The sequence below is a fragment of the Heterocephalus glaber genome, unplaced genomic scaffold (genome assembly GCF_053883595.1).
Source record: "Heterocephalus glaber isolate CG9 unplaced genomic scaffold, H.glaber_assembly_v1.0 deba00000122, whole genome shotgun sequence".
Lineage (NCBI taxonomy): Eukaryota > Metazoa > Chordata > Mammalia > Rodentia > Bathyergidae > Heterocephalus > Heterocephalus glaber.
The window spans coordinates 57866802-57893793 of NW_028258138.1; the positions used below are offsets into that span (position 1 = coordinate 57866802).

At 38.2% G+C, this 26992-nt stretch overlaps 1 protein-coding gene across 6 annotated transcripts in view; it reads left to right on the forward strand.

Moving 5' to 3' along the window:
- The first annotated feature begins 261 nt into the window (after nt 1–261).
- Nucleotides 262–26992, forward strand: part of LOC110350590 (leukocyte surface antigen CD47-like) — a 42605-nt gene continuing 15874 nt past the window's right edge. For 5 of the 6 annotated variants that reach the window (XR_015452666.1, XR_015452665.1, XR_002397264.2 and 2 more), the window contains exons 1-2: nt 952–18280; nt 21931–22020. Coding sequence is in view for 3 of the 6 variants with exons in the window: in XM_021264064.2 (XP_021119723.1) it covers nt 17989–18280; nt 21931–22020 (382 nt within the window). In the remaining 3 variants the exon portion in view is untranslated. Of the gene's footprint in view, nt 393–951; nt 18281–21930; nt 22021–26992 lie in introns of those variants that run through there. The other variant, XM_087214903.1, reaches the window with a different exon arrangement.

Genomic DNA, 26992 nt, shown 5'->3' on the forward strand with positions numbered 1-26992 from the left:
GACTCCGAGGTCGGCGGAGCGAAGCCTGGCGGGGCCTGGATCGCGGCAGAGCGAAGGCGCGGCGGGGACTGTGGGGCCCGGGCTCTGTGGAGGCGGAAGAAGCCGCAGAGCGGAGGGCACCCGGGGACCCCCATGAGCTGGGGATAAGGGCTCAGCCCGCTGTGGCGTATGGAGCCGTGGGAGAGCGAGGACGGCGGGACTTGGGCGGGAGGCCCGCGGAGGGCGCAGATCGGCACCAGAGCCCGAGGGGGCTGGGGAGCGCGCGTGTCGGATCCGCCCGCAACGGTATCGGAGGCGGCGGCTACTCGACACCCTTGGCTGCGGAACCCACAGGGCCGGCGCGGAGATGTGGCCCTTGGCGGCGACGCTGCTGCTGGGCTCTTGGTGCTTTGGTGAGTGGCTGCTGAACCCCAACCCCAGGGCTGCGTCCTTCGCCGCGGTCGACCCCGCAGCCGGAGCCGGAGAGGGTGGCGGGGCGCGGGGTGCGGAGCCCTGTGCGGTCACCGGGCGCCCCTGCCTGCCTTCCCTCCTCGCTCGCCTCTCTCTTCCTCCCGAGTGAAGGCAGCTCCTCTCCTTCACCCCGTCCGCACCTCCACACGCAGCCCGAGGAAGACTGGAGACCGCGCAACTCGTGCGAACGGGAATTGTGAAGAGAGGGGGCCAGGGGCGGCAGCTGCGTAGGACCCCTGATTCCTCACCTCTCCTCCCCTTGCGTCCACGCTCTGGGGTTGGAGGCAGAGTGGGAGGGCCCGGGCGTCTGGCAGTGGAAGCGCGCTTTTGGGTGAAGTGGCCAGAAGGGGCTTTGCCCCACAGCGGAGCAGGGAAGCAGGGGGCTGAAAAGGGCCGTTTAAGTGTCCTTTCTGACTCGGCGTTTATCGGAAGAATCTTCTGCTGGCGTATTTCCTTGTTTTTAAGCCTAAAAATAAGCTTCTTTGAAAGTGTCTTGTGACCCCCCAAGCCACAACATCATGTAACTACATTTCAAACCATTGAAGTTTTCCTAGTTTATTTGGGGGAAAAGTTTTAAAAGTTATCTAAATTTTGCTGGAAATAAGAAGACAGTAACCTGGAGTCCCAACACTTATGCAGTACATTGGGATTTGGTGTCTTTGGACTTCAAAGGAGTTTTGCCCTCTGGTGTGGTATGGATGTGTTAATGTCCCCTAAAGAGCTGTGTGCTGGAGCCAAGAGGTGGTAGAACCTTTGGAAGTGGGCCTAGTGAAACTAATTAGGTTGAAGGTGGGGGTGCGGCCCTGGGAAAGTGTTAAAGTAGGTTTGGTTGGGTTTGGTTTTGGTTTGAATCTGAGGAGTTTCCTGATGTTGCCCAGGCTGGTGTGAAGTTCTTGGACTCAAGTGATCTCTCTGCCTCAGTCTCCCAAGTAGTTAGGGCATAGTGCACCATGATACCTGGAAGTACCGGAAGTGTAGTTCTTGTAGGACCCTAATCAGTTTTGTTGTGGGATGGAGGGTCTCAGGGGAATTGCTTGCGGTGGAGGGGGGTTCTTGGTATCCTGAACAAAGATTTGAGCAAGACACTCAAAAGGAGTAACAAGAGTAATATTTATTTTAAAAGGCATAGCCACTTTTAAATGGTAAGCCACAGAAGTGAAGGTACAGGCCACGGGGTGGGAGCCAGCCAGTGAAAGGGCTTGGGGCCTGGATAAGGGCAGGCATTGGGCCTTTTAAGGTCCTGGGATTCTGGGAGGATCTATAGCTGGGGATTGGCAGGAATCATGACCCAACTGGGTACCTGCCTCTACCTGCCCCTTAGGAGGGGGTAGGTTTTGACCATGCACAGTTTTTAGAGGAAATGTTCTGGCATCCAGCACCCACTGCAGGGTGATGATAGTGTCAAAACTGCAATCTGCATGAGGTTAGACACAGGCAGGGTCATGTACTTTTGGGTTTGTGCATACATGGGAGTCTTGGGGGGACAGGGTGACCTTTAGGTATTGGTTTTCTGACATTTTGACATTGCCATCCTTGGTCTAATTTCTTGATTATTGACCCATAGCGTTTTCTCCTCTTTCATGCTTGCTGTACCTCCTATCTCAGTTCCTCTAACAACAAGTTGTTTAAGAGGAGGACCCTGACCTCTGAATGTCTCTGGCTTCCTGCTATGCCATATGAATTCTTCTGTGTACACTTCTGCCGTCCTGATGCCTTCTGTCATGAGGCCCTAAACAGAAGATAAATAACTGAGGCCACCCAATCCTGAAATTACAGCTTCCAAAATTGTAAACTAAAAAAAACCCCTCTTTTTAAAATAAAGTACCCTTCCTCAGGTATTTTGTTAGAGCACCATTAAATAGATTGTTACACCCCCCTACATACACACAGATCAAGCATTTGGGAGACATTTGCTTTTTAAAAGTGCATGCTTCATCTGTAAAACCTGAGGAAGGAATAGGAATTTTCATAGCACTATAGTGCCTGTCAGTAATCTGTAGAGCCCTTTGTGGACTGTTTATAAGATTCAGAATTGAGCTTGAGTACTGGTAACATCAATTGCTCCATTTTTCATAGAATGGTAAAATAATTTCATTTTGTTAGCCTCTGTGCACCTTTGAAAATTATTATGTCAAATGCAGTCATTCTCAAATGGAGTCACAGCCACTTAAATGGAGTTGAGAAGCCATGGGTGGGGGACTACTGACTTCATGGATGCCTGCTTCAGGAGCTATCTCCTAAGACCAACTCGATGGAATGCCCTGAGAGACTCTCATGACTAACTTTATTTAGTAACTGTTGATGGAACACCCCACATGTGTTCACAGTAGTTTCACCTAGTAATTTCAGCCATTCATCAAAAAGTCTTGTATAATGCTGTGTGTGCCATTGAGCTTTATTTCAAATCACCTCAGGTAATTTTCTCCCCTGAAATCCACTTTCCTTTACTCTTCAGACCTCCCAGAGGCCACCCTACCCTGTGTATGTGTGTCCTGCCTTGCAATCTTACTCTTTATTTATCACAAAGAAAAGTCTCATTATTACAATTTGTCTTTACATTTTCAATTGGTTATGCATTAAGTGATATCAGAAGTGAGGTCCAAAGCAGACTCACCTCAGAGATTAACTGCTTATAGGATTACTGCATGTGGTACCCACATCTGTCCCTTGGGGAACCTTCCTTCCTGTGCCTCCTTTCCTCACCTGGGTCTCTCTCAGAACCTCCAACTCTGTGACCTGAGCTGTTATTTGGACCTGTTTTATGAGGAGTCTTTCTCTTCTTGTTTATGAGAACCCTCTCCATGTTTATCTCAGTTGGCATTCGTTGCCTTAAAATGCATTCTAGGACCAGACAAGTAATGCTGAAACTCCTTCTTCAGAGACTTGCCCTCACCTTCCTATAGATTCTCAGCTGTTAACCCAGTTGTTCTCTCCACAGCCACTCAATCAGCTTTTAAAATAAAACTTCTAGGGAAATTCCAAATGGAAGAAATGGAAAAGTTAAAACTTGCTACTCTGACATATTGGCTAGTCAAGTGAAGACACTTGAAAAACATTTTGCTATTTCTTAAAGAAAGCAAAAGATAGAATCCTCATGAGAAAGACGGGTACCTTTAGTGAAAGAAAGGCATCAGTCTTTCTCTAAAAAGGCAAAAAGTTGAGACCGAAAGGACACTGTAAAACTCTTGTAAATCTTCCTCACATATTCAGCCACAGTTTTAACTTTTATTATTCTTTGTCCAATCCAGTACATTGGTAACTTCTTTGAAGTTTTTCTCTCTTTATGAGGGTTCCCATGCCACATACACATTAACTATTCTACATTAAATTTAATTCTTAGACTTGGCCAGGACCTTTATAAGACAGGATACCCTATTTATTTCAAGGCTTATGAATGGATCCTAAAAAAACATGATGAAAGTTGGCTGTGTGTGTATTCAAATAAATAAATAGATATACATACATATTCAAAAATATATACTGTATATATTCAATAATTATAGCCCATCTTCATACACATTTTAAACCAATGGACAAATAAATGATAACTTTTTCTTTCACTCAGAACTGAATTTAAAACATGACAAATGTAAGGTAACATATAGAGACTTCTAACCTCTCTGTCTTTCAAATATTTTTCCTCTCCCTATTTTAAACTTATCAAAAGTTTAGTGAACAGCCTTTTAAGATTACTTATCAGGGCAAATAAAAAATTCTGAACTTTACCCTTCTCCCATTTTGATAGAGATATAATTTGGATCACACTTTTTTAAACTGGTGAAGTTATATCATTAAGCTTTACTCATGACTAGAGTATTTAATGAGTTTAGAGAGTATTTAGTGTTTAAATGAATTTTTTTTTCTAAAAACATATGCTATTTTCAAACATACATTGCCATTTTAAGGAAGTACATGTCTACTGGAAAGTCCTTATTCATGGTTTCACCCCAGCAAGTCCAGAAGCAGTGTGCTAAAGCATTTCATTAAATGCCCACCATTAGGAAACTTGCTTATGCTGTTGTCGGTGTTTTGGCAGATGTCTTTGCCCCTGAGGTGTTAATGGAGAGTTGTAAGACTAGTTTCTAAAGATGAAAAACGGGTGACCCCAATGATAAATATTCTGAGTCCAAAATAATCACTTACTTTTACCAATGCTGTTTGAATTTCTTAATGTGAATTCAACTATAGCTAGTAAAGACATTGTTTTTAATACAGTAATGTTTTGTGACATAATCTTCACATGACCATTTTTCCTGTCTTTGCCTTTTAGTTTTTTGTGGTCATAGCTTTTTATACAAGATAAAAATTTCTACATTTTTATGTCTAATGTAATGCACCCATGGGTTACCATAAAGTTATTTTCAACTTTGTGTATTAGTGCAGGCGTTTATTCTATGACAAAAATAATAATAGTGTGGCATCAACTTTGCTAAGCTCATTTGGTACTAAAGTAAAAATACAGAGTAGGTATAAAATTTAATTCTGATGTACCTGAACTAAGACAACAGAACCTGGATTTTCATTCTTTACAGTGACATGAAGTTGAAACAGGAATTAAAAGCCCCACCCTCCTCTGAATATTTCATACCATATCCATGGAGCAGTTGCACAAGATTTAAAATCTTGTCAACCCCAAAGTTTGAGATTTAGATTAAGAGAATTAATGTGCATATCTTAATGCTTTTACATTTTTCATTTTAAGCGTATGTGAGACCATGTTACATCCTAAGCTTTTGGCAAATCTCTCTTTGGCTTATGGACAAATTTCAGACTGTGCTTCTTAATAAATTACAATCCAGTTTATTGAAAATAGAGCTTGTTTTTATCCCTCAGTAGTATTTAATATACTTGAAGTTCTTGATAAGGCTATAATTCTGGATGTTACTGAGTTTAAACTGCCCCATCTCTAATAATTCCAAATTACCCACTTCCATTCTCATAAGATCACTTTTAGATCCTGTGCAGGGATTACTTTGAGTCAGAATTAAGTCACTTGTGGACACGCCACTCTACCCCTTACCTTCACTTTAGTATCCCCTGAGGAGAGGTGTGACCAGATCCTCCTTTCTGTCCCTAACTTTATTCAGTGTGAGCTTCTAGTTCTTCATGCCAGCAGCTAGTTCTGAGGAAAAAATTGGTAGGATTTATTTTTGGCAGATATCTTTACTCAAGAGCTTTGCTTCATTTACCTTAGCAGCTGCTGGGGCTTCTCAGCCCATTCTTGAACATTCCTTCTGGGCAGATAACTCCATTGCAAACAGTAATGGTGAGTGGTTTGGTCCCTCAGCTGCCTTCCCACCATTACTAAGCTAACCTATGAAGACAACTTTCTTTTCATTCTTTTCCTACCAAGTGTCAGAAGAATCCCTGTTCCCCTTTCCAGGGGAAAGGCAACCTGTGTACTACTCTTTGACTTCCACCATCTTGGAGACCTGCTCAGTCAGTTGAATTCTTCCATCTTGCATCCTAGATCTTGCCCTTTCCATTGATTCCTTCCACTTAGCTTGCACCTGTGATCAAGTGTTACTTCAAATTAGAGAAGGAAGCCAGTCCAAGAACTAAAATATCCTTGTCCTCATTTGTCCTGTCTTCAAGCTCTCAGTTGTTGCCTTTCCTTTTTGCTTTGTTACTGTGGCAGATTTTTTTAAATTTAAAAATCATTTGTTCTTCACTATTATTTTATGGAGCCTTTATTATACATAAACATTGATTGCAGTGAACTATTCAAAAATATAAAAGTAATATTGTAAAACATTACATAGTGTAAGATTACAGAAAGAAGCAGTTTCTGTGAGTGTGAATATAAATTAGAAACAGCTAGGTTGAGATTGCTAATATCTGAAAAATCTCAGCTAGGAAAATTTTTTTATGTAAATTTCAGTGCTGTTGGTTAGGATTTAGGGATAAGGTTCAAATTATTATATTCTGTTTTCTTGGTTTCTGTTAGTATTTTCTAGCTACTCTTCTCAGAGTAATATTAACTCAATAAAATGTACAGGTACAAATTCCCAATGATGAATGTGATCATAATGTATACCTAAAATGTACCAATAAACTTAATGGAATAAAAAAACTATCTGGCCAGTAAGGTTGTTCTGTATTTCTTTTTCTTTCTTTTTTTTTCCAGTATGGGGTATCAAACTCAGGACCTTGTGCTTGCGAGGCAGACACAGTGTTACTGAGCTAAATCTCCAGGCCAGTTGCTGTGTATTTCCATTAACTTTTAGAGTTACGATAATGACAGTAAAAACAAGGGATAGAAATGAGACACAATAAGGAAAATGAAATTATCCTCTTCAAATAGGTATAACTAAAATGTACTATCAGCCTAATATATCTTAGATATTTTATATGTTGCATTTAATAAAGTTGAAATATTTATTGTGGCAGATTTATTTTAAGAGATTCACTATTGCTTGATTCTCTTTGCATTTATTTCCCAAGTGCAATCTGTATCTTATCCTCTTGTTCACTGACTTTGCTAGAGATGAAATAGCTAATTTGCAATCTAGAGGCCATTTAAAATCTATTTTATCCATATCAAGACCCTTCCTTAGTTTGCACTTACATACTTTTTTTTTTTGGTACCAGGGATCCAACTCGGGTCCTTGTACTTTCGAGGCAGCCGGGGGAACCACTGAGCTAAATTCCCGGCCCCTGCACTCATATACTTTTTATCTCTTCTGCTTCTCTCACTTGTTTGGCCTGTTCCCTTTAGATTATTAGGTATGTAAATACTCAAGATCTTATTCTCTACCTCTATTTGACTTATAAGGAGTCTAGGAAATCTTGTTTATTGCTCATGATTTCAGTTAGCAACTACATTCTTGCAGATTTTGAAGCCTTTAAAGCTCTGACCTTTCTTCTTAAATCCAGATTCATAGGTCTGGGAATTTACAGGATATCTCTACTTCATTGTACTATAGTACTTTAATGATCAAACTATTTAATATTGAAAAAATGTTCCGTCCCAGTCTTCAAGCCTCTTTTCTCTATAATTAAGCAACAATACAACTAGTTACTCTTGGACCCAGCAAGAAAGAACCAACCAGAGACCAACATGAAATCCACACAGGAGTTTATTACCGACCGGGACCGGAGCTGAGCATCGGACTGGAGCCCCGACTAGGGGGAGACAAACATGTTTTGTACACCTTTGAGGCCAACAGTTTCTAGGCCCCCCCTATGGGATAGAACTAGCAAAGCAAGCCAAAGGTACAAAAGCAGAACGTCCTGCTGTTAGAACATTTGTAAAACAATAGTTGATTAATTGTTGTTTCTAAAGAGACTTTCTAAGGGGAGGAGGATTCTAAGCTTCCTCCTTCTGAGTTCATCTAAAGGGCAGGGAGGTGGAGCAATATGGAGTCTGTCTTGCTAACTAGGGTCCTTCAGTTACACATACTACTTCGGTGAAAATTTTTGACTTCTCCTTTTTTTTAAAAATCCCTCAACTTACATCTGATTTCTGTTTATTATAAAAATTCTGATTTTTACTGTAATTTTTTTTTTTTTTTGTACCTGGAATCAAACTAGGGCCTCGAGCTTGCCAGGCAGGCGCTGTGCAGCTGAGCTACATCTCCAACCATTGTACTGTCATTTTTAACCCTTGTCTGTGTGTCATTTTCCTGGACTGATGCCATAGATTTTTAATGGGTCTTCCTTTCTCTTCTCCTTTTCTACCCTCTACCTTTCCTAATGCTGTCAACATTATTTTTAAAGTGAAAATAAATCTAAGTGGCTGGCTGCTGATTATGTTATCAAGTCTTCCCTTCTGAGCATGACATTCAAGGAAGCTTTTACAGCTTTTCTTTACCGTCTTTCCAGCCTTATATCCTAGACCTCACCCGCTCTCACTTATTCATTCATTTCCTTCATTCCTCTGTAAAAATGTTATTCTTCCCAGAAAGCTCTTTCTTTACCATAACATTCCTATTTATCAGCAAAATCCAATTCAATCGTCACCCTCTAAGAAGATCATTCTTAGATATAGTCATGTGATTTTTAAGGACCTTTTCTATCCAAGCATACAGCTGACAAGAAATTTTCCAGTAAGTTATGCAGCTTTGTGATTCCATGATCTGGCCTATAGAACTGAGAAATAGTGAGAGTGGCACACACCTGTATTTCCAGCTACTCGGGAGTCTGAGACAGGAGGACCACTTGAGCCCAGGGGAGTTCAAGACCAGCCTGGGCAGCACAACAAGATCCTGTTTCTTAAAAAAAAAAAAAACCAGAAACCAACCATAAATATGGAAGAAGAATGAATCCTTGCCTACACGAAGAGACTTTCTTTCTTGAGATTCACACTTAAAACTTTTTTATTGGTATATGTTTATGATATATAATAATTACATTCATCTTGGGGAATTGGTACATATATGTATTGCATCTTGTTCATTTTTGCTTTTTCTCCTTCTCTGTGCTCCCCTCTCCCCACTTCCCTAGATTTCTTTCCCACCTTCACAAAGTCTAATCCTTGTTTATCATTTCTATTTTATTTTTCTTTATTCATACTTCTTATTTATCATTTAAGAAAAACCAAGTGATATTTAATCTTTGGTGTCTTATTTTTTTAACCTAGCATTACAATCTCAAGATCCATTTATTTTCCAACAAATGGCTCAAATTTATCCTTTCTAGCTAAGTAGTACCCTATCATGAATATACACCATGTTTCTTTTTTCATGCATCTATTGACAGCCATGTAGGCCACTTCTGTAATTTAGTTATTATGAACTGTGATGCTGAACATGGGTATGTGTGTGTTACTGAAGTATGATTTTTAAACTCTTTTAGGAAGATACTCAGAAAGGGTATTGCTGCATCAAATGTAATTTATATTTTCAGTTTTTTAAATAATCACCACATAATTTCTATAGTGGTTGGACTAGTTTATATTCCTAATAATAGAGAAGGATTCCTTTTCCCTCACAGCCTCACTAACATGTATTATTTTTTGGTTATTCGATCATAGCCATTCTTAACAAGAATCTCAGTTCTGTATGGATTTGGGTTTCTCTAATGGCAAAAGATACTAAATATTTTTTCATGACTTACTAGCCATTTGTACTTTTTTGGAGATGTCTTTCCATTTCATTCCAGTTGTCCATTTTTTATGGGGTCTTTTTGGAGGGCTCTAAATATTTGAATTCTTTATACGTTAGTACTAACAAGTAGCTGAATTAGTACTAAAGAGTAGCTAGCAAAAACTTTTCCCCATTCTGTAGGTTTGCACTTCACTATTGTGATTGTTTCCTTTGATGTACAGAGCTTTTACACTTGATTTAATCCCATCTATTGATTCTTGATATTATTTCTTGTGCAGTTGGGGTTATGTTCAGAAAGTCCTTGTCTATACTTATGTCTTCTGTCAAGAACTACCCGTTTTATCTTCTAGCAGTTTCAGCACTTGTTTTTATATCTAGGTTTTTGACTTATTTTGATTTGATTTTAGAGCAGGGTGAGAAATACAGGTCTGGATTCATTCTTCTGCACGTGAAAAACCAGTTTCCCCAGCAATATGTGTAAAAGAGGCCATCTTTTCTCTGACATATGTTCTCGGCTCCAGTATCTTTTTCTTTACCTCTGATCACAACTGCTACACATTTCTACAACCCCTATCCCATGGATTGCTCAATGCCTGGCTCCAGGTCTCTATCCAGGATTACGCATTTGTTTCTTTCTATCTCTAGAGCTCACAGTCCTTAATTCAGCATTGTCCTCTGGGTGATTCTCTTGCCTATGCCTTCGGTCCGGTCCCTCAATCTGAGGAAGCCCTCTCTTGCAAATACCTCACCCATTGAGCTCTGTCTCCCAATGGGAAGAGAGCTAGCACAGGTGTGCACTGGGTGTGTGATGCAGCAGCCTAGCCAACACTGCTGTATTTAGCTTCTTCCTCAAGAGCTTAGATCCTTTCATATAATGACATGTTCACTGCACCTGGGCTGTAGCAGTGCTTGGATCAAGAGGTGGCCCTACTTCTTTTCCTAAACAGCCCCATTACTGGAATTCATCTGGTAGGCTTCTTCAAATTGCCATCCTATATTTGGGCTTTTGTTTGTGCCCCATTTTCAAATACCATTGGATCCTGGTATCTTGTGAGTGCTGCTGCCTCTAGTCTGCCATGATGTTTCTTTCCTCTTTTAAACATTTTAAATGAATAAGGAATGGATTGAACTTTATTTTCTGTACCCTTGGTATAATCTAAGGAAGACAAATGAAGACATTGTCCCCCCCGAGTCTAATGGAATGATCCAGTTAACTAAGCCTGTACTAATAATATTTGCTAGTAGCTGCTATGATAACACTTGAACAGGGGGCAATGAGAACAGTAATAATGGGACAAAAACAGTTACATGGTAGTAAGAAAGGGGGACAGGAGTGAACATCTCAGTGGAGATTTAGAACAAAGAACAAAATCTAGTGAACTGTATGTGCCATTTATTGAGCACTTGCTATGTATGGGAACAATACTAAAGTGAGAACTTCATGTTTATTATTTCATTTTAACAAAATCACCATGCAGTAGATGCTATCACTCTTCACATTTTATAGGTAAGATCATGTAAGTAGACAAGCTAAATAATTCATCTCTATAACTATAAAGTACTTGAGCTGAGTCTGAAACCAGGATCTGGCTCTTAACTGCTATACACTCTGTTCACTTAGGGAAGGATACAGACCTCTGTAGGCTGGGAAACAGCTAGTGGTAAGGCATGGAGATGAGTATGCATAGCGTTGCAAGAAAGTCATTATGATTGGACCTAAGTTGAAAGTGAGAAAGGATAGGAAGTGTGGGTGGAAAGGATCTTGAAGGACCTCAAGTGCATGCTAATGCAGTTAGAATTTAGCCTAAGGAGACACTGGGGAAGAGTGTTGCTAAAACATATCAGGCAAAGGAGTACACATTTCCACTTAGGACAGTTATTGTGGGAACTATGGAAAATTCACCAGGGCCAGGATGGAGAAACATTGAAGATAGAAGTTGGGAACTAGTTAGGAGGTTATGATTGTTGTTCAAAAGAGAAAGGATAAATGTCTAATTCATTCATTCAATACATATTGGCTTTAGGAACTATTAAATAGGTTGAACCTACCAAGAATTCCCCATGACTAAGGAAAGGGAAGAATACAGCGTTATTCCTAGGCCCTAGTCTGGGTGACTGGTAGATAATACAAAATACATTATGAAGGTAAAGATTTGAAAAGAGGGTAGGGAAGGGTGCGGGTGCGTAGGTTTTTAGAAATGTTGACTTCAAAGTTATATTAGTACTTCCAATTGGAAATGCACAACAGATAGTTGATTGTCTAAGGCTTGAAGTTTAGAAGAAATGTGAGCCTTGTTTAGTAAAGGAAAAAGCACACAGGCTTTTACAACTGTGGGAGAGAAGACTGCTTGGTCAAGGAGGTGCTGATGATAAAGCCCTTAGGACATTCCCATTAGTGGGAGCCAAGGAGTAGACTTCAAGAAAACAAGCTAGGAGAGGTAGACAAAGAAGGAGGAAATTCCTCATCAAGAGCAACCATAGAGGCCAATGAACAAGAGCAAGACTTGATGAAGAGCTGTAGAGATGTTAGGACAGAAAGGAAACCATGCACACTGGTGTTTTACAAGGCATCATTGGTGATTAAGATGAGAGCTGGAGTGGTGAAGTAATAGGGGAAACAGATGGAGGCCAGGTGGTGAAGATTTAAGGAGTGAGTGCATTGCTGTTGAAGAAATGCACATAGACTATTCCCTTAGCATGCACAAAAAGAGCCTAGCATGTGGAATTTTTAAGGTTGATGAATACTCAAGAATTTTTAAAGAATTTTTTAAATGCCTCACAAATGGAATAATGGGGTTTTGAGAATGATAATTCATTTGCAGAAGTCCTTAAGATAGATGGATCAGCAGAAGAAATAAAAACTAGTACTCAGGTGAAGGGATTCAGTTTTGAAAAAGAAGGAAGTGGGAGGAACAGAGGTGTGGATAGTCAGATTGCAGGTAAATTTGTAGGTGGGAAATTTTAAAGTGTCTGCCTCCTCTGAAGGACTCTAAGTAGGGAGAGAGTGCTGTTTTGGAGGATGTAGGATAACCAGCAAAGAAAGAGAGGTTCAAGAGTTGTTAAAAGGAGAGAAAATTTATATCAAACTTATGGAAATATAAAACATTAGCTAGACATTGTGGCACATGCCTATTATCCAAGTGTTCTGGAGGTTAAGGCAGGTAGATTGCAAATTCAAACCCAGTCTGGAAAACTTAGCAACTGAGGGAGACTTTCTCAAAAAAAAAATAAAAAAAAAATAGAAAAATGGGGTTAGGAGGTAGTTCAGTGGGGAAGCCTTGGGTTCAGTCCCCAGTACCACAGAAGAAGAAAGGAAAGGTTTAAGGGCCCACTCTGAAAAAAAATCTTCTGCTGCCTTATTAGTGACATAAATGTTTTTAGGAATCTTAAAGACTGATTACTCTTCTGCCCATCCAAAGCACTTTGTTCATACACAAAGAATGATACTTACGACCTTGTACTATATGAGCTATATTCCTTTTCTATGTAGGAAAGTTTCTCCTAAAGATAATTCCTACTTTTTTTCATCATTGCATCCCCTCATCCTATCAAATGTTTCCTATTAGGTCTCCGTGCATGTTGACTGCTTGTTTAAAATTTCTTAGCTGGGCCAAGCATGGTAGTGCATGTCTATAATCCCAGCACTTGAGAGGCAGGAGGATCTCCATCAGTTTGAGGCCAGCCTGGGCTGCACAGGAATTGAAGGGCCAATCTGAACTTCATATCAAGACCCTGTCTCAAAACAAACAAACAAAAAATCTGAGCTGGACTTGTGTGCCTTGACTCCAATGATTAGGCTTCCTCTGCAACTGCTCTACATGGCTGTTGTTGGGCTGTGGTCTGAGACAGTTTCATTGGTGGTCTGTGTTTATAGAAATCATAAGGTCCAATTAGTAAAGGAGCTGGGAGACCATGTCCCTCCACCCACTTGAGTTTGGGCAACATCCCAGGGCCAATCTTCTTGGCATCATTACAAGTAACTTAATCAGAGTGAACTCTGAACATCCATGCTTGTTGGAAGCCCTTGACACTGGACGACTCAGCACTTTATAAATCATTCCTGTCAGTCCTACCTAGAGACCCAACAAGAGGCACCCAAGCTGGGGTGCACCTCTTCAGAAATCTGAAAGTCTGATATATTGGTATGCTTTTTGCTTTTCCTGTCATCCCAGCACCATTTTTCTGTTTGTGCTCTGTTTTTCCCATGAGCATTTCTCATGATCTTCAATAAATGTAGCTGCTCTTCTTTCACTATCTGATGTATGCTTACACTTCTTTGCTCACCATACAAAAGATCCTGGAATCTCTCTGGTGGAGCCATCCCACAGTATCACAATGCTGTTGGCATATAATATAAAAATGTTTTCCTGTTCTATCTGTAACTCTGACATCACTCTTGGTTAAATTTATCTACTAAGCAATTTACACTGCTATGTCTTATTTATTAAGAATTTTGTTATTCATGTTACTCATCTATTTCCCTTTATTTGCTCTATATTTTCCATCTTTTCTTCACTTTGCTGTTTCAACAGAAGGCACTAGGCTAAAGAGAAAAATACCAGATCACATCATTTTACTACATGGTAATTTCTGTACATTTTTATAGAGGGTGAGGTTATCCTTTACATCTGGGATATTTTGGACTACCCTTATTTATTAATTATTAGAGTAAAGTTTATTCACATCATAGATTACGCAGATTAATTTTACATTTTAGTGGCAGCATTTATCTATGTAAATTACTTAAGTTATGAAGTGTTTTACTAAGAGAAATAAAGCAGTAAAATTAGTGTTTTTTGTATTCTTTAGAAAATTTATTTTATAAATAAAAGTTGTAAAATAATGGAGTGTTTTGTACACACTTCTTTCATACCTAGAGCTTTCTCAAAAAGTTTGACAGGATAACTGAACTCTTTACTTTTATCATTTACTAAAGAAAAAATGTTAAAATCACTTATGCACGTATTGTTTTTAAATGACTCATACAAATATAAAGTGGACAAATTTAAAATTTTTTTCTTAACTCATTAATTTAAGAGCAAGCCAAGCTGAAGACAGAAGCCAATTAAAGGAGAATTGGAAGAGAGTATGCATTTATAGGCATGCAAAATGTTGAAATTAATTTACTTATAGAGGCAAAATTGGTCAGTTTACTCAAGTCAGTGGAACATGATTTTTTAATCCTCTCTTTTAGCAAGTTGAAATCAGTAGCAAAACAAAATTTGTATCTACTTGGAGACCATTCGTCTGCTTTACTAACAATTATGGGCAACTTACAAAGTTGAAAGATAACCCAATCACTGTCACTGGAAGGCACAAGTCCCTACAGAATCAGATAATTCCAAAGCATCTGTTAGACAATGCTCAGCACTCTATTGAGAAAATACCAAAATTCATCAAAAATTTTCACCCCATTTTCTGACACCTGCCTTCCTTTCTAATTCCAATGCCATCGTCCCTTTGTTTTCTCCCTGTTTGCTATAGTTTCTCCCCTCAGTGCTTCTCTCTCTGGGGAAATAATTCAAAGCTCCAAGGATTTAAAGAATGCAATTTACAGCCCAAGTTTTGCCTGGGGCTTCCTAATATTAGGCTATCTAGAAAGGTAGAGATCTGGAAAGAGGTGAGGTATAAATGTCTAAAAGCCTGATTCAGGTGGAAAATTACCAGAAGTATAACCACTTGAACAAATTAGATAGGGTCCAGTTTATTATGCTAAAATACCACATTGTCTCATTTTCATAATATTGCCCTATCATATTATAACATAGTGTTATTTAGGGAATATTTGCCTATATATTTTTTCCTTTGATGCTCACCACAGTGTTATGAAGTGATCCACACTGAAGTCGTCTCATGTTTTGATCCACTTACATATACAGGAAACAAAGCATAGGGAAGTTAGTTGCTTAAGATTGAGTACTAAAAAGTATTCACTTTTTTTCTTTTACTGTTTTCCAGGTCATGTTCACTGTACACCATTGCATTAAATTATTCAATTCAGTGCATGTTTATTTAATAATAATTATTTCTTAGGTTAATAACATCCTATGCCCCTTATTTTTTATTACAGTTTATATATAGGGAAGAAATACTAAGAATGAACTATTGTCAAAGTTTATATTTTTTTATACTTGTTTAGTGCTTTGATTTTTGAAGGATAAGTCAACTAACTACTGAAGTAAAAGAGTTGATAAATGACCAAAGAATACAGAAGATAACTGCAGTTCCTTCGCAGTGCCATCTGTTTTAGTTGAATAATGAGTGTTTGTGTCCATGGATAGTATGAATTCTTAGGCACACATAATACGGAAATCATATATGGGTTGGTTCCTGAGCCTGCTGACAACCATGACCATTGTCAACCCTTTTCTTCAGGGTCCTCTCAAGAGCACTGTAAGTGCTTCCACAATGTGCCTTACCAGCTGGACGTTCTTGCGCAATTGTAAAGAAATCATGAGTTGGCAATATGTATCTATTTTGGTGTTATAAGCCCTGAGCTTTGAATGGCAGTGGCCAACAGCCATTAATTAGTATTATTAGTGCTCCTCCTTTGATGCTCGGAGCAGATAGTGACTGACAGGCCTTGGAACTCTTTCAGCTGCCAAGAGCCACTCTTTGTGGCTCCTAACAATTCTCCATTGCTCTTCACCATACTTTGTTAGTAGCAGTTGTCAGTGTTATCCTCCCTAACCGCTGATGGCTTTCATGCCGGCAAATTATTATCAGCTCTGGCTGTTGATTGTTTTCAAAGCCAGCAGCCTTTGGTGTTATCAGCTCTTACTATACCAGCTCACTACACTGTACTCAATATAGAAACATGAATAGGCAAGAATATACCATCTGGAAAGGCTTTATTAAGACTTGTTGCTATAGCATAAATAGGAATAGTGCACAGGCTGGACCCTCAAAGGGTATGGAGAGGTTGCTTTTAAAGGAAAAAAAGAGGGTTGTGAATCATCAGAATCATCCAGAGAGGCTACAGAGTGGAATCATCTAGGATATGGTCCGAAGCCTGCTGCTGTCAATGCCAGTGTCTACAAGGGCCCAGAACAGCCCCAGAATAAAAGTACCTTTGGGAGAGTGTTGGGTCTTTCTCTTTTGTCTCATTTAATCTACTCACTCTTGTACAAAGCAGCTACTCATACTTTATGCTATTGCAAAGAGTTGATGGAACATACCCTAGTTGTTAGCAGTATCTGCTTTTAGTTTCAGTGTATTTCTTGGCTTTTTCAATGGTTTATTGTTACTTGGAGGAAGGGATTCCTGTAATATGCATCTGGAAATGGTTCTGTAGCTTCAAGGAAGTGTGGGGTAAGATGATATCATTTAATTGTATATGATCCTTTGTAAGAGTTGCATACAATATGTCTACTGCTGTCTATATTTAGCTGTGGAAAATTAGCCACAGAGAATGTATTTTTCTCATTTGTATTCTAAGACCTTTCAGGAGAGTGGAAAGATATGATTTGATTCAATCTCACTTAGTTTGTATATTAAAATATAGTAGAACTGGCCACTTCTTATTTTTTTGCCACTTCTTTGGAAATGCAATATAAAGGTAAAAATAAATTTCATATGAGTTTAGCAAGTTCTGTTTAGAAGTATACAGAAACTGAGACTGAATATTAGTTTTGATTTTCTGTTCAAAATTTTCCTTTGGTAAGACATAGTTATTTTCTCATTGTTGGGACAAAATACCCAACACCCATAAATTAAAGAAAGAAGTATTTATTTTGGCTCAGTTTATAGAGGAAGTCAGTCCATGATTGGCTGGCTCCAAGGTGGTGTGGCAAAGGAGACCAGTTTATGGGGGCAGGCAGGAAGCAGGAGGCATTAAGAGAGGATAAGAGATACATACCCTCCAGGCCACCCCACAGTCTTCCCACCAGCATCACATCTAGCTGTCAGCCTATCAGTGGATTAATCCAGTATCACACACCCATGATCCAGTCACCTCTCCCAAGCCCCACCTATGAGGGCATGAGGCTTTGGGGGACATCTAGATATAAACTATAACAAAATACACCAGTAGGAAGAAATGATTACTTCATAATTTTTAAAGCTAGATACGATATACACATGTTCCAGTACAACTGCTGAATTCATTCCCAACATGCATGGTAATGTATTCTTTTATTGCTGCAAATGAATAAAAAGGTCCTATTGTCTATCAGATGTGTAAGTTAATATTTAAAAACTCAATTTTATTTTTCACCTTCTAGTGTTGCTCGTTGCTTTACTGTTTATAAGTAAATAATTGAACTATTTCTCTTCTTTTGTTTTTGGAGAAAGGGCTCCTGTGTATCCTAGGTTGGCCTTGAGCTCATGGTGAACCGCCTGCCTCAGCTTCCTGAGTGTTGGGATTGCAGGAGTTTGCCAACACATTAGGCCTTGAATCATTGCTCTTCAATAAACTATTTTTCTTTTTCTTTTCCAGGTTCAGCTCAGCTACTATTCAAAAACATCAAATCTGTAAATTACAGCAATTGCAATGCAACTGTCACCATCCCATGCTACGTTGATAACACAGTCAGATGACACTAGGGAGTTTTTTGTAAAATGGAAATTTAATGAAAACGTTATTTTCAACTTTGATGGACCTAGAAACAAATCCACTCTAGGCAGTGGTTTTTCAAGTGCAAAAATCAATATCCCGGAATTACTAAAAGGAAGTGGCTCTTTGCACATGGATAAGGATGATGCTAAATTAGGAAACTACACATGTGAAGTAACAGAATTAAGTAGAGAAGGAGAAACAGTGGTAGAACTAAAATACCATTCTGGTTAGTGCTTTGATTTGAATATAGTCTCTCCCACTGGAACTCATATTGAAACCTGATTGCCATTATGAAAATGGAGACTTTTAAAAGTCATTTGCTCATTTAGATAGATTAATGCCTATTTTGAGGAAGTGGGTTAATTCTCAAAGGAATGGTTTAGCTGGATTGGATTGCTATAAAGAAAGTTCACCCCTTATGTTCTTTCTTTCTCACACATGCTCATCTCCTCTTCAGCTCACTGCTATATTGTGAAGCAGCATAAGCCCTCCCAAGGAGCTATGTAGAGGCTGGTGCTGTGCTATTGGACATCTTAGCTTCCAGAACCATGAATCAAATAAACCTCTACTTTTTATAAATAACCAAGTCTGGGGTATTCAGTTATAGTAACAGAAAACAGACTAAGACAATAAGACTTCTACAAAAGTTCCCTGTTTATTTGTCCTGCTATAAGTGATCATTTAAAGGGAAGCAAAATGGGACTTTTTATTTTTGAAATAAAAAGCAGCTAGTAATAATAAATACTGATGCAATGTTTAGAGATGTTCGGTATTCCTCTACTTGCCACAGTAAAATGCATTTACTGTTTTTTTTTCTATTTGTATACTGTGGGGTTCTCAAAGTTTTGGCCTAAGGACTGTGCTGTTTAGGGTGATTGTTCTTAGAGTCCTTACTCTGCATTTGTTTACTGCTACCAAAAGTACTTTCTTTAATTTTTGAGCCTCTTTCCCATTCTTTAGCCTTGTTTAGTGTAGTGCTTCACCTTTTCAGTGTTCAACAAAATGCAGCCACGCTCCCTCAGCAAAGAAAGAGGAAGAGAATCAAGAGTTTAAAGATCAGGTTATCATGGGTAATTCCTAGAGTGTTTTTGTGCTTAGCCTTGCTTTAGAGTTGTTTTTCTTGACCGAAACATGAGGGAACTTGGGAACCAACTTAACTGAATTGACTTCAGCTTTGTTTATAGTACCATGACTCTGCCTTCTCTTACAAACTTGGGTTGGTGAGTTATGTAAAGCAGTTAACTCAAGTAAAGAATTTCTGTTTTTATTGCTTATGTACTAGTGGATTTCTTTAAGCATATTTAAGTACATTCTGACTTTCTACTTGAAAGCTTGTACTTACAATAAAAGAAAATCTATATGTGCAAAATGCCCTACAGGTACATGAAAACAATTTTAACATCACTAGCCATCACTGAAATAAAAACAGAGCTCCACCAAAATATTACTGTGCTCCAGTTAGAATGCCTATTATCAGAGAGACAAAACAAAATGCTACACAGAGTGTAACCCTTACACATTCATGGTAGGAATATAAATTAGTATAGCTGTTATGGAAAAGAGTATGGAGGTTCCTAAAAAAAATTAAAGTAATTCTACACTGTGATCCAGCAACCACTCTACTGAGTTTATAGCCAAAGGACAGGAAATGAGTATGTTGAAGAGACATCAGCACTCTTATGTTCATTGCAGCACTATTCACAACAGCCAAGATGTGGAACCAACCTCAGTGTCATCAGTTGATGAATGAATGAGAAATTCAAAATATAAATACAGAGCAGTGTAAGAAATATAATAGGAGATAGGGAGATACTGTAGGTCTTTTGCTAAAGGGAAGGGGACCAGGAGATGGAGGGAGCAGAAGGGAAGGGGTTGAAAAAAGAATTAAGATGTGTCATGTATGTGTAGTAACTTCCCATGAGTAATGTAATCATTATGTATGACACACATGTACGAATAGAAAAAAGAAAAAATTAGGAAAAATAAAAGAATATTACAACAGAAAAAAGGAAAATGGTCTTCATATCCAATGGAATACTAGTCAGTCATGTGAAAGGGATAAGATGTAGTGATTTGCAACATGGATGGAATTAGTGGCCATTATGTTAAGTGAAATAAGCCAAGAGTAGAAAGACAGATATTGTAAGATTTCACTCTTTTGTGGAATCTAAAATAGAAGATGAAAGTAAAATAATTGTTATCAGAAGCTGGGGAGACTACAAGTCTATAGGAAAGGTCGATCAATTGGTACCAAGCTATAAATTTTGAAGGGGAAATAAGTTCTGAAATTTTGTTCCACAATTGAACTGTAAATAATTCACTGATGAGTACTATACCCCATAATCCAGTCACCTCAAAAGCCCTACCTATGAGCACATGAGGCTTTGGGGCAGCATCAGTATATAAAGCATAACAGGAATCTTCAACTTTAAAAAGTTTCTACTATATAGAGGGCATTACATTCTAAAAAACTAGGATGTCCACAATAGAATTTATGTGGTGGTTGAATTCTAGGGATCAATTTAAACATTTTACCAATGTTTAACATTATAAGCTTAATGGAAGCAGCAAATGGCTATCATTATGAAGTGAAAGCTGATGAAGACCCTCACAGGCTGATACAGAGGAACAGAGTATTGGAGGATTCTGATGTTGGTTTCAGAGGAATTCCAGTACTTGCCTGTGGTAGTATTCACAAGCATTCTTCAGAGTGTCTATCCATTTTCTGCCACCTTTCTTCAAGCAAACTTGAATATTTTCAGTGCAATTCCTTGGCTTTATTGTTAGAGAAAAAGCTTCATACCTAAAATCATGGTCTTCAGGGTTTATAAAATACAATTAAACAAATTTAATTAAAATGCAATTAAACAGTATTAGAAATTCTCAACAAAATCTTATTTGAAGTCCTAATATCTCAATTACCTTTACAAGGGATATATTTTCACCATATAAGTAACCTATTACCCACTTAATAAGGGCTGCCTCAGTAAAGCACCTCAGGTTTACATGTAAATGATCCTTTTTGAAGTCTTAACTAGTCAAGAATAAATCTTGTAGTCCAGAGTCAGTTTGAGAAAAGGCAGGGCACGTGTGTCTTTGTCTCACACACAGTCAGGGGAAGGGACATAATGGTACAAAGAGCTCCCTCACTTAGGTTCCCTGAGTCATCATTATCTGAAGGTAACTTCTAGGCACTTTACACTTAGAGGCATCCAACATACAAACACAATAATAATTGTAGCACTGAGTAATTGTTAACCTTTGCATTAAGCCCTTTGCATATATTAAGTTTGTTAATAGTCACAACAGGGCCGGGGATTTAGCTCAGTGGTTCTGGTGCCTGCCTCGCAAGCGCAAGGTCCCGAGTTCAATCCCCAGTACACACCAAAAAAGAAAAAATAAACAGTCACAATCCTTTGAGGGGCAGGTCCTGGGTTATACCTGTGTAACAATTGAGGATACTGAAAAGCAAAGGTGTTTAGATATTGTGCAAGGCTGTGAGGGTTGGTAGGGCTGGGTTTCAAATCCAGATAGTGTGGCTGCAGAGCTCTGCTCTCAGCTGCTGTGCTCTGCTGGCTTCTTCCTTGTGAAAGACAAAATATGAGAGAAAAGTGGTGAGAAACACTTAAGTAACTGTAGCTTCTTGTTTCCTAAATGGAATGTGTTATACAAGTGAAATATACATATACATATACATATATATGTGTGTGTATATATATATATATAAATTTGGTTTATATTTGTGTGTGTATATAAATTAAAGCCATGGCTTTAATTATTTTTATTCATATGCATAATAAAAAGATACGTTTTAGACCATTAGTAGGATTTAAAGAGACTAATACCCATTGTGATTTTTCCTTTCTTTATTCTTAGTTTCATGGTTTTCTTCAAATGAATGTACTCTCATTGTTACTTTCCCAATTGTGACTGTATTTCTGTTCTGGGGACAGCTTTGTTTTATAAGTAAGTATTTATTTCCATTTTTCATATATATTTTAGTGATACAATTGTTATATAGAAGAACAGAGCAATACTACTAGAAGTTTTTAAGTTGTAGTAGGGTCATTGTGACTAATAAAAATATACAGTGAAAATATTAATAGTCTTCTTGAAGAATATATAATCCCTATATTTTGCTATAATTCATGTAACCAAACCTCAGAGGGGAAATCTTGATGCTGTATCAGACTTACCATCAATAGTACAGAACTGTCTTTACAAGGTAAATAGGTGATATGCATTGTGGTCAGTGTTTATACTCAACCACATTTACATACCAGTTTGGTGAAAGAAACTTACTAAACTAGTTAAATTCAGTTGTTTCATTCTAAACTTTTAAAATATAAGATTTATTCTTGCTTTCCCTATAATACCCTGAAATAGTTATTGAAGCCCAGTAAACATCTGTACAGGCAATATAATGCTGAATTAATTTATTGTGCAACCTTTAGAAAAATGAAAGCTGGTCAAATATTGAAGTAGAACAGCCTGTTGTCTATTTCATGAATTTCACTTTTCCTCAGAAGTTTAAGCTGTGTGTATGCTTAGTAAAAATGGAAGAGAGGTTATGGGTTATATATTTTAAGAACCTTTCCCAATGTAAAGCACTGAAAAATGCTTAGGGAATTCAGAGATGTTCTCAACTTGTGTCTATAGGGAAAAAAGAGACAACAAAAGGCTGACAGTGGCAACTGTCAACACATTTCACAACTCTTACCTACAAGTTAGTGTCTAGGCTTCTTTTAGAAATTACCTTAGAATTTCAGTAAGTCTTTTATTTCAGGAGAAGGAACGTTACAGCATCAGGACCTATTCTATCATCCCTGATGTTAGGAAAAGCATTAACCATTTTGGCACACCCAAGCCTTAAGGGTTAAGTTGTGTGATTTGGGCAGGAAATGGCCTTTTTTAAGATCATAAAATTATTTCACATTTGTTAAATTTGGATTAATAGAAGTTTGCTGATTGTGCCATTGTCATTAGTGAAATATTTTTGAGTGGAATGAAGCAGGAGTGAATCTGTTCCCTGTCAGTATTTTTACAAGATAAGCTTTGGAATTTTTTTTCTGAATTAAAAAAATAACAGAGTTGGCTCTCAGGCTACATGGCAAAAATCTATGGATGCTGGAGTCTCTTACATAAATTGTACAGTGTTTAGGTATAACCTATGCACACCTTCCTGTATAGTTTGAATCATCTCTAGGTTATAGTAACTCATATAAGGCAAATGGTATGCAAATAGTTATACTGTTTAGGAAATGATAACAAAATTAGAGTCTGCACATGTTCAGTATATAACTTTTAACATTTTTTTTCTCAGTGGATCGAATCTGTTGATACAGAAATCATAGATGCAGAAGGCCGGCTGTGTAGAACCATTTTTGGGCTCAACTGGGTGCTGACCACGGGGCCCATCACACTGAACCACACCCTGCCTTTCTTTTTAATGTTGAGATAGGGCCTTGTTAAGTCTCTGTGTAGCCTAGGCTAGGTTCAAAGTTGCAGTCCTTCTTCAGCCTCCCAGAGGACTACAAGTGTGCACTACCTACTCAGTTCATAACATTTAAAAACCCTGTACAATATAGGTAATTATAGAAAAAATGCCTGCAGTCCTAAGATTTAGAAATATGCTATTGTGTATTCTAGTGAATTTGCTGCTTCCTTTTCTTTATTTTTTATCTTCCTTTAAAAAAAAGAAACGGTGTTCTCATGCAGCTTATATACTTGTACATCCTGATTTATTTTTCCCATGTCTTCAGAAATTTTGATTTGACTACCTATGTTCTACTTCTATAAATGTGCTGTAATTTATGGAACTTTCATCATGATCAATGTTAAGGTTGATTCCAATTGTTCTGATACTATGAAAGTAACTCTGCTAATGGTATGTGAGCCTAGAAATGCAGAGATGTTGTAAGGCACTAGATATGCATTCCAAAGTGTTCCAGGATCTTTGTGTCAGGTACTACTGCAAAAGAGAATACCTGTTTTGTACCTCACACTGACATTGTTATAATTCTGAAATCTTTCATAGTTTGTACATGTTTTGATTTTATTTATGGGTTAGTGAGAATGAATGCTCATTTTTGTGCTTTCTGTCTCAGTCATTTTTTAAAGAATGTGTTTATGACCTAAAGAACATTAAGGAATGTGTTTATGAACCATGTTTTAAGGAATGAGTTTATGAAATATTTTGGTGGAATTTTTATTTTGGCTCATCTTAAACAAGTAAATATGTGTGTGTGTGTGTGTGTGTGTGTGTGTGTGTGTGTGTGTGTGTGAGGAAGAGGAGTCACCCAGCCTGGCCTCACATTTAAAGGTATTGATAATAATGGTAGCTAAATACTCATGGAGCCCTTGCTCTGTAGGACAGGCACTGTGCAAAGTACTCTACATCTCAGATCACATGTATCTCTCCCAGGAAGTCTAGGTGCAGGCAGTGTTGTTATTTCCATTTTGTAAATAAGTAGTTTAGGCAATTTGCCTGTAGTCACCCCTGTTTCTTGGCAGTCTTGAGATTTGAACAGTGCTGTTTACCACTACACTGTACTGTCCCCCATCTTGAATTCATTTTGAGAATTTTCTAATTTTAATTTTTTTCTACTTCTTTTCCATCCCTTGGTTAATTGTCATTCTCCTTTCTAAGTTTGGACCAGCTTCCAAATGTTTTACTTTGTACTGTTAATGTCATAAAATCTCTCTGAAAATTCCTTTAAATGTTTTGTTTTGTTGTTGTGGTTGTTACTGTTGGCTTTATTTATTTTGTTTTGCTTTGCCAGAGTGACTTCCTCTGGAACATCTCATTCTTTTTCTCACATCATCCTCACTGTCCTCATTTGTGCCGATGAGTTCACCTTTACTGCTTCCTTGGCTGTACCTTGAGGAGCACCATGTGGCAGTGTGTCAGGTCCCCAGTCAGCCGCTGCTTCTGCCACTCCACTGTAGTCTCTTCACATTTCACATTCTGCATTCTCACTTTTCACTTCTCTGCTCCTTTATCTTTCTTGCCCAATTTCCTCTTTCCATAATCTATTATAATATGCCATGTGGTTTCGTCACTGAGAAACAAGGTGTAGCACAACTACATGCTTGGGTTTGTATGCTAACTGAATAACAAGACTTGCACTGGCCAGTCACCAGTGGTCTTCGAAAGAAGTGACATGACTGATCACTAATCATGATGCACATCTGCTATTTGTGTAGTGATTTGTGGGCCGAAGAGGCACTGGTGAAGTTTGTACTCTGTTCATCTATTGGTGTAGCTAAAATTTAAACTATTTTGGGGATTTGTGTCACTCAACTGAACCACACTCATGTGTATCAGAACCATAGGAAGTGAGGACTGCTATTAGTTTATTTCAAATTATGTATTCTGAGCATCATGCATTTCCTTTTCCGAGTTTCTTGTCCCTCAAGATTATTTCGAAAGGATATTGGTTAGCTTACAGGTATTTGGTAGATATTCATGTGGAAATCATTGTTGGAAATTCAATGGAAATAATTCTCTGACAAAACAGCCTTCAGGTCCTCTGAAGTCCTGAAGTACAGACTTGAGCCCTTGCTTAATAATGAAAATAATTTGGCCATGGAAGCACATTTAAAAGAAGTAATGGAGAAGGCAGTTTCTTCACTGGTTAGGAACATCTTTCCAAAGAAGTGAGGAAATTTACTAAATTGCACTGGAATCTTCTAGAAGGTCAAATATTTTTCCAATAAATATTATTACAAAGAATAATTCTGTGACCTGACTGATGGCCTCTAATAATAGGACTTTGTTATTAAGTTTAATATGAATTCTATTTGATCATCTTAAACTTTCAGTGTTTTCCATTGGTCCTGTCTGCATAATGACCACATTCTGTTATAAAATCATGGGTTTAGCCCTGACTTTATTGCAAGGAGGTGTCTTAGTCACTTTCCTATTGCTAGATACGATATCTGACACTCACAACTTAAAGGAGTAGAAATTAATTTGGATTCAAAATTTTAGAAGTTTCAGTCCGCAGGTAGCCAGGCCCAACGCAGAAACCACATGGTGGAAAGACTCGGTGGAGGAGAGCTGCTCACACTCATGACATCCGGGAAGCAGGGAGAGAAGGGAGGAGCCAGAGAGGGAGATAAACCATTCCAGGCCATGGCCCCAATCATCCACCTTTTCCAACCAGGCCCCACTTCCTTACAGCACATTCACCTGAGAGTGTGATGTTTAGCAGGCATTCATTTTAACAACATTGTTTCATCAGAGTAAGTTGAGTGATGTCTGTAGTTTCATAAAGCCTATATTTGTGTGTGTGTTTTTGTTTTTGAGACAGGGTCTCACTATATAATCCAGGGCGGTCTTGGACTTACTTGGTAGCCCAGGCTGGCCTTGAACTGGCAGTGATCCTCCTGCCTCAGCCTTGTGAGTGCTGGGATTACAGGTGTGTGCCACCACGACTGGCTGTGTCTGTGTAATAAATGAATGTATTAAATATTTTAAAAATAATATTTTAAATAATTCAAAAAACTGGAAACTGAAAGTTGATTTAAAAAATTATCAGATGTACTTTATCCTACATTGAAAATATTTGTTTAGAGCTCAACAGCTACCCAAAGTATTCTAAATTATTTTCCTATAATCAAAAAACAGCATTGTATAATTAAATCACTTGTCTTTCTTTGTGATTTATTCTTAATCTGATATGTATTTCCTCTCACTGGTAAGGATACTTGTCTCTACTCAATCACTGACCACTTGCCTAGGGCCTATCCACATGTCATGTCTTGAAAAAATGTTGAATTCTTAGATTTTGTTAGATCTATGTGAGCATGAATTGGTGTGTCAAATCAGCCTTTAGAGTATCATGAAAACTTAATGTGGTAGATTTGATTTTATTCCCAAACTGACTTGATAATTTTACTAAGTTTTATCAGCTACAATCTGCACTCTGTCCTG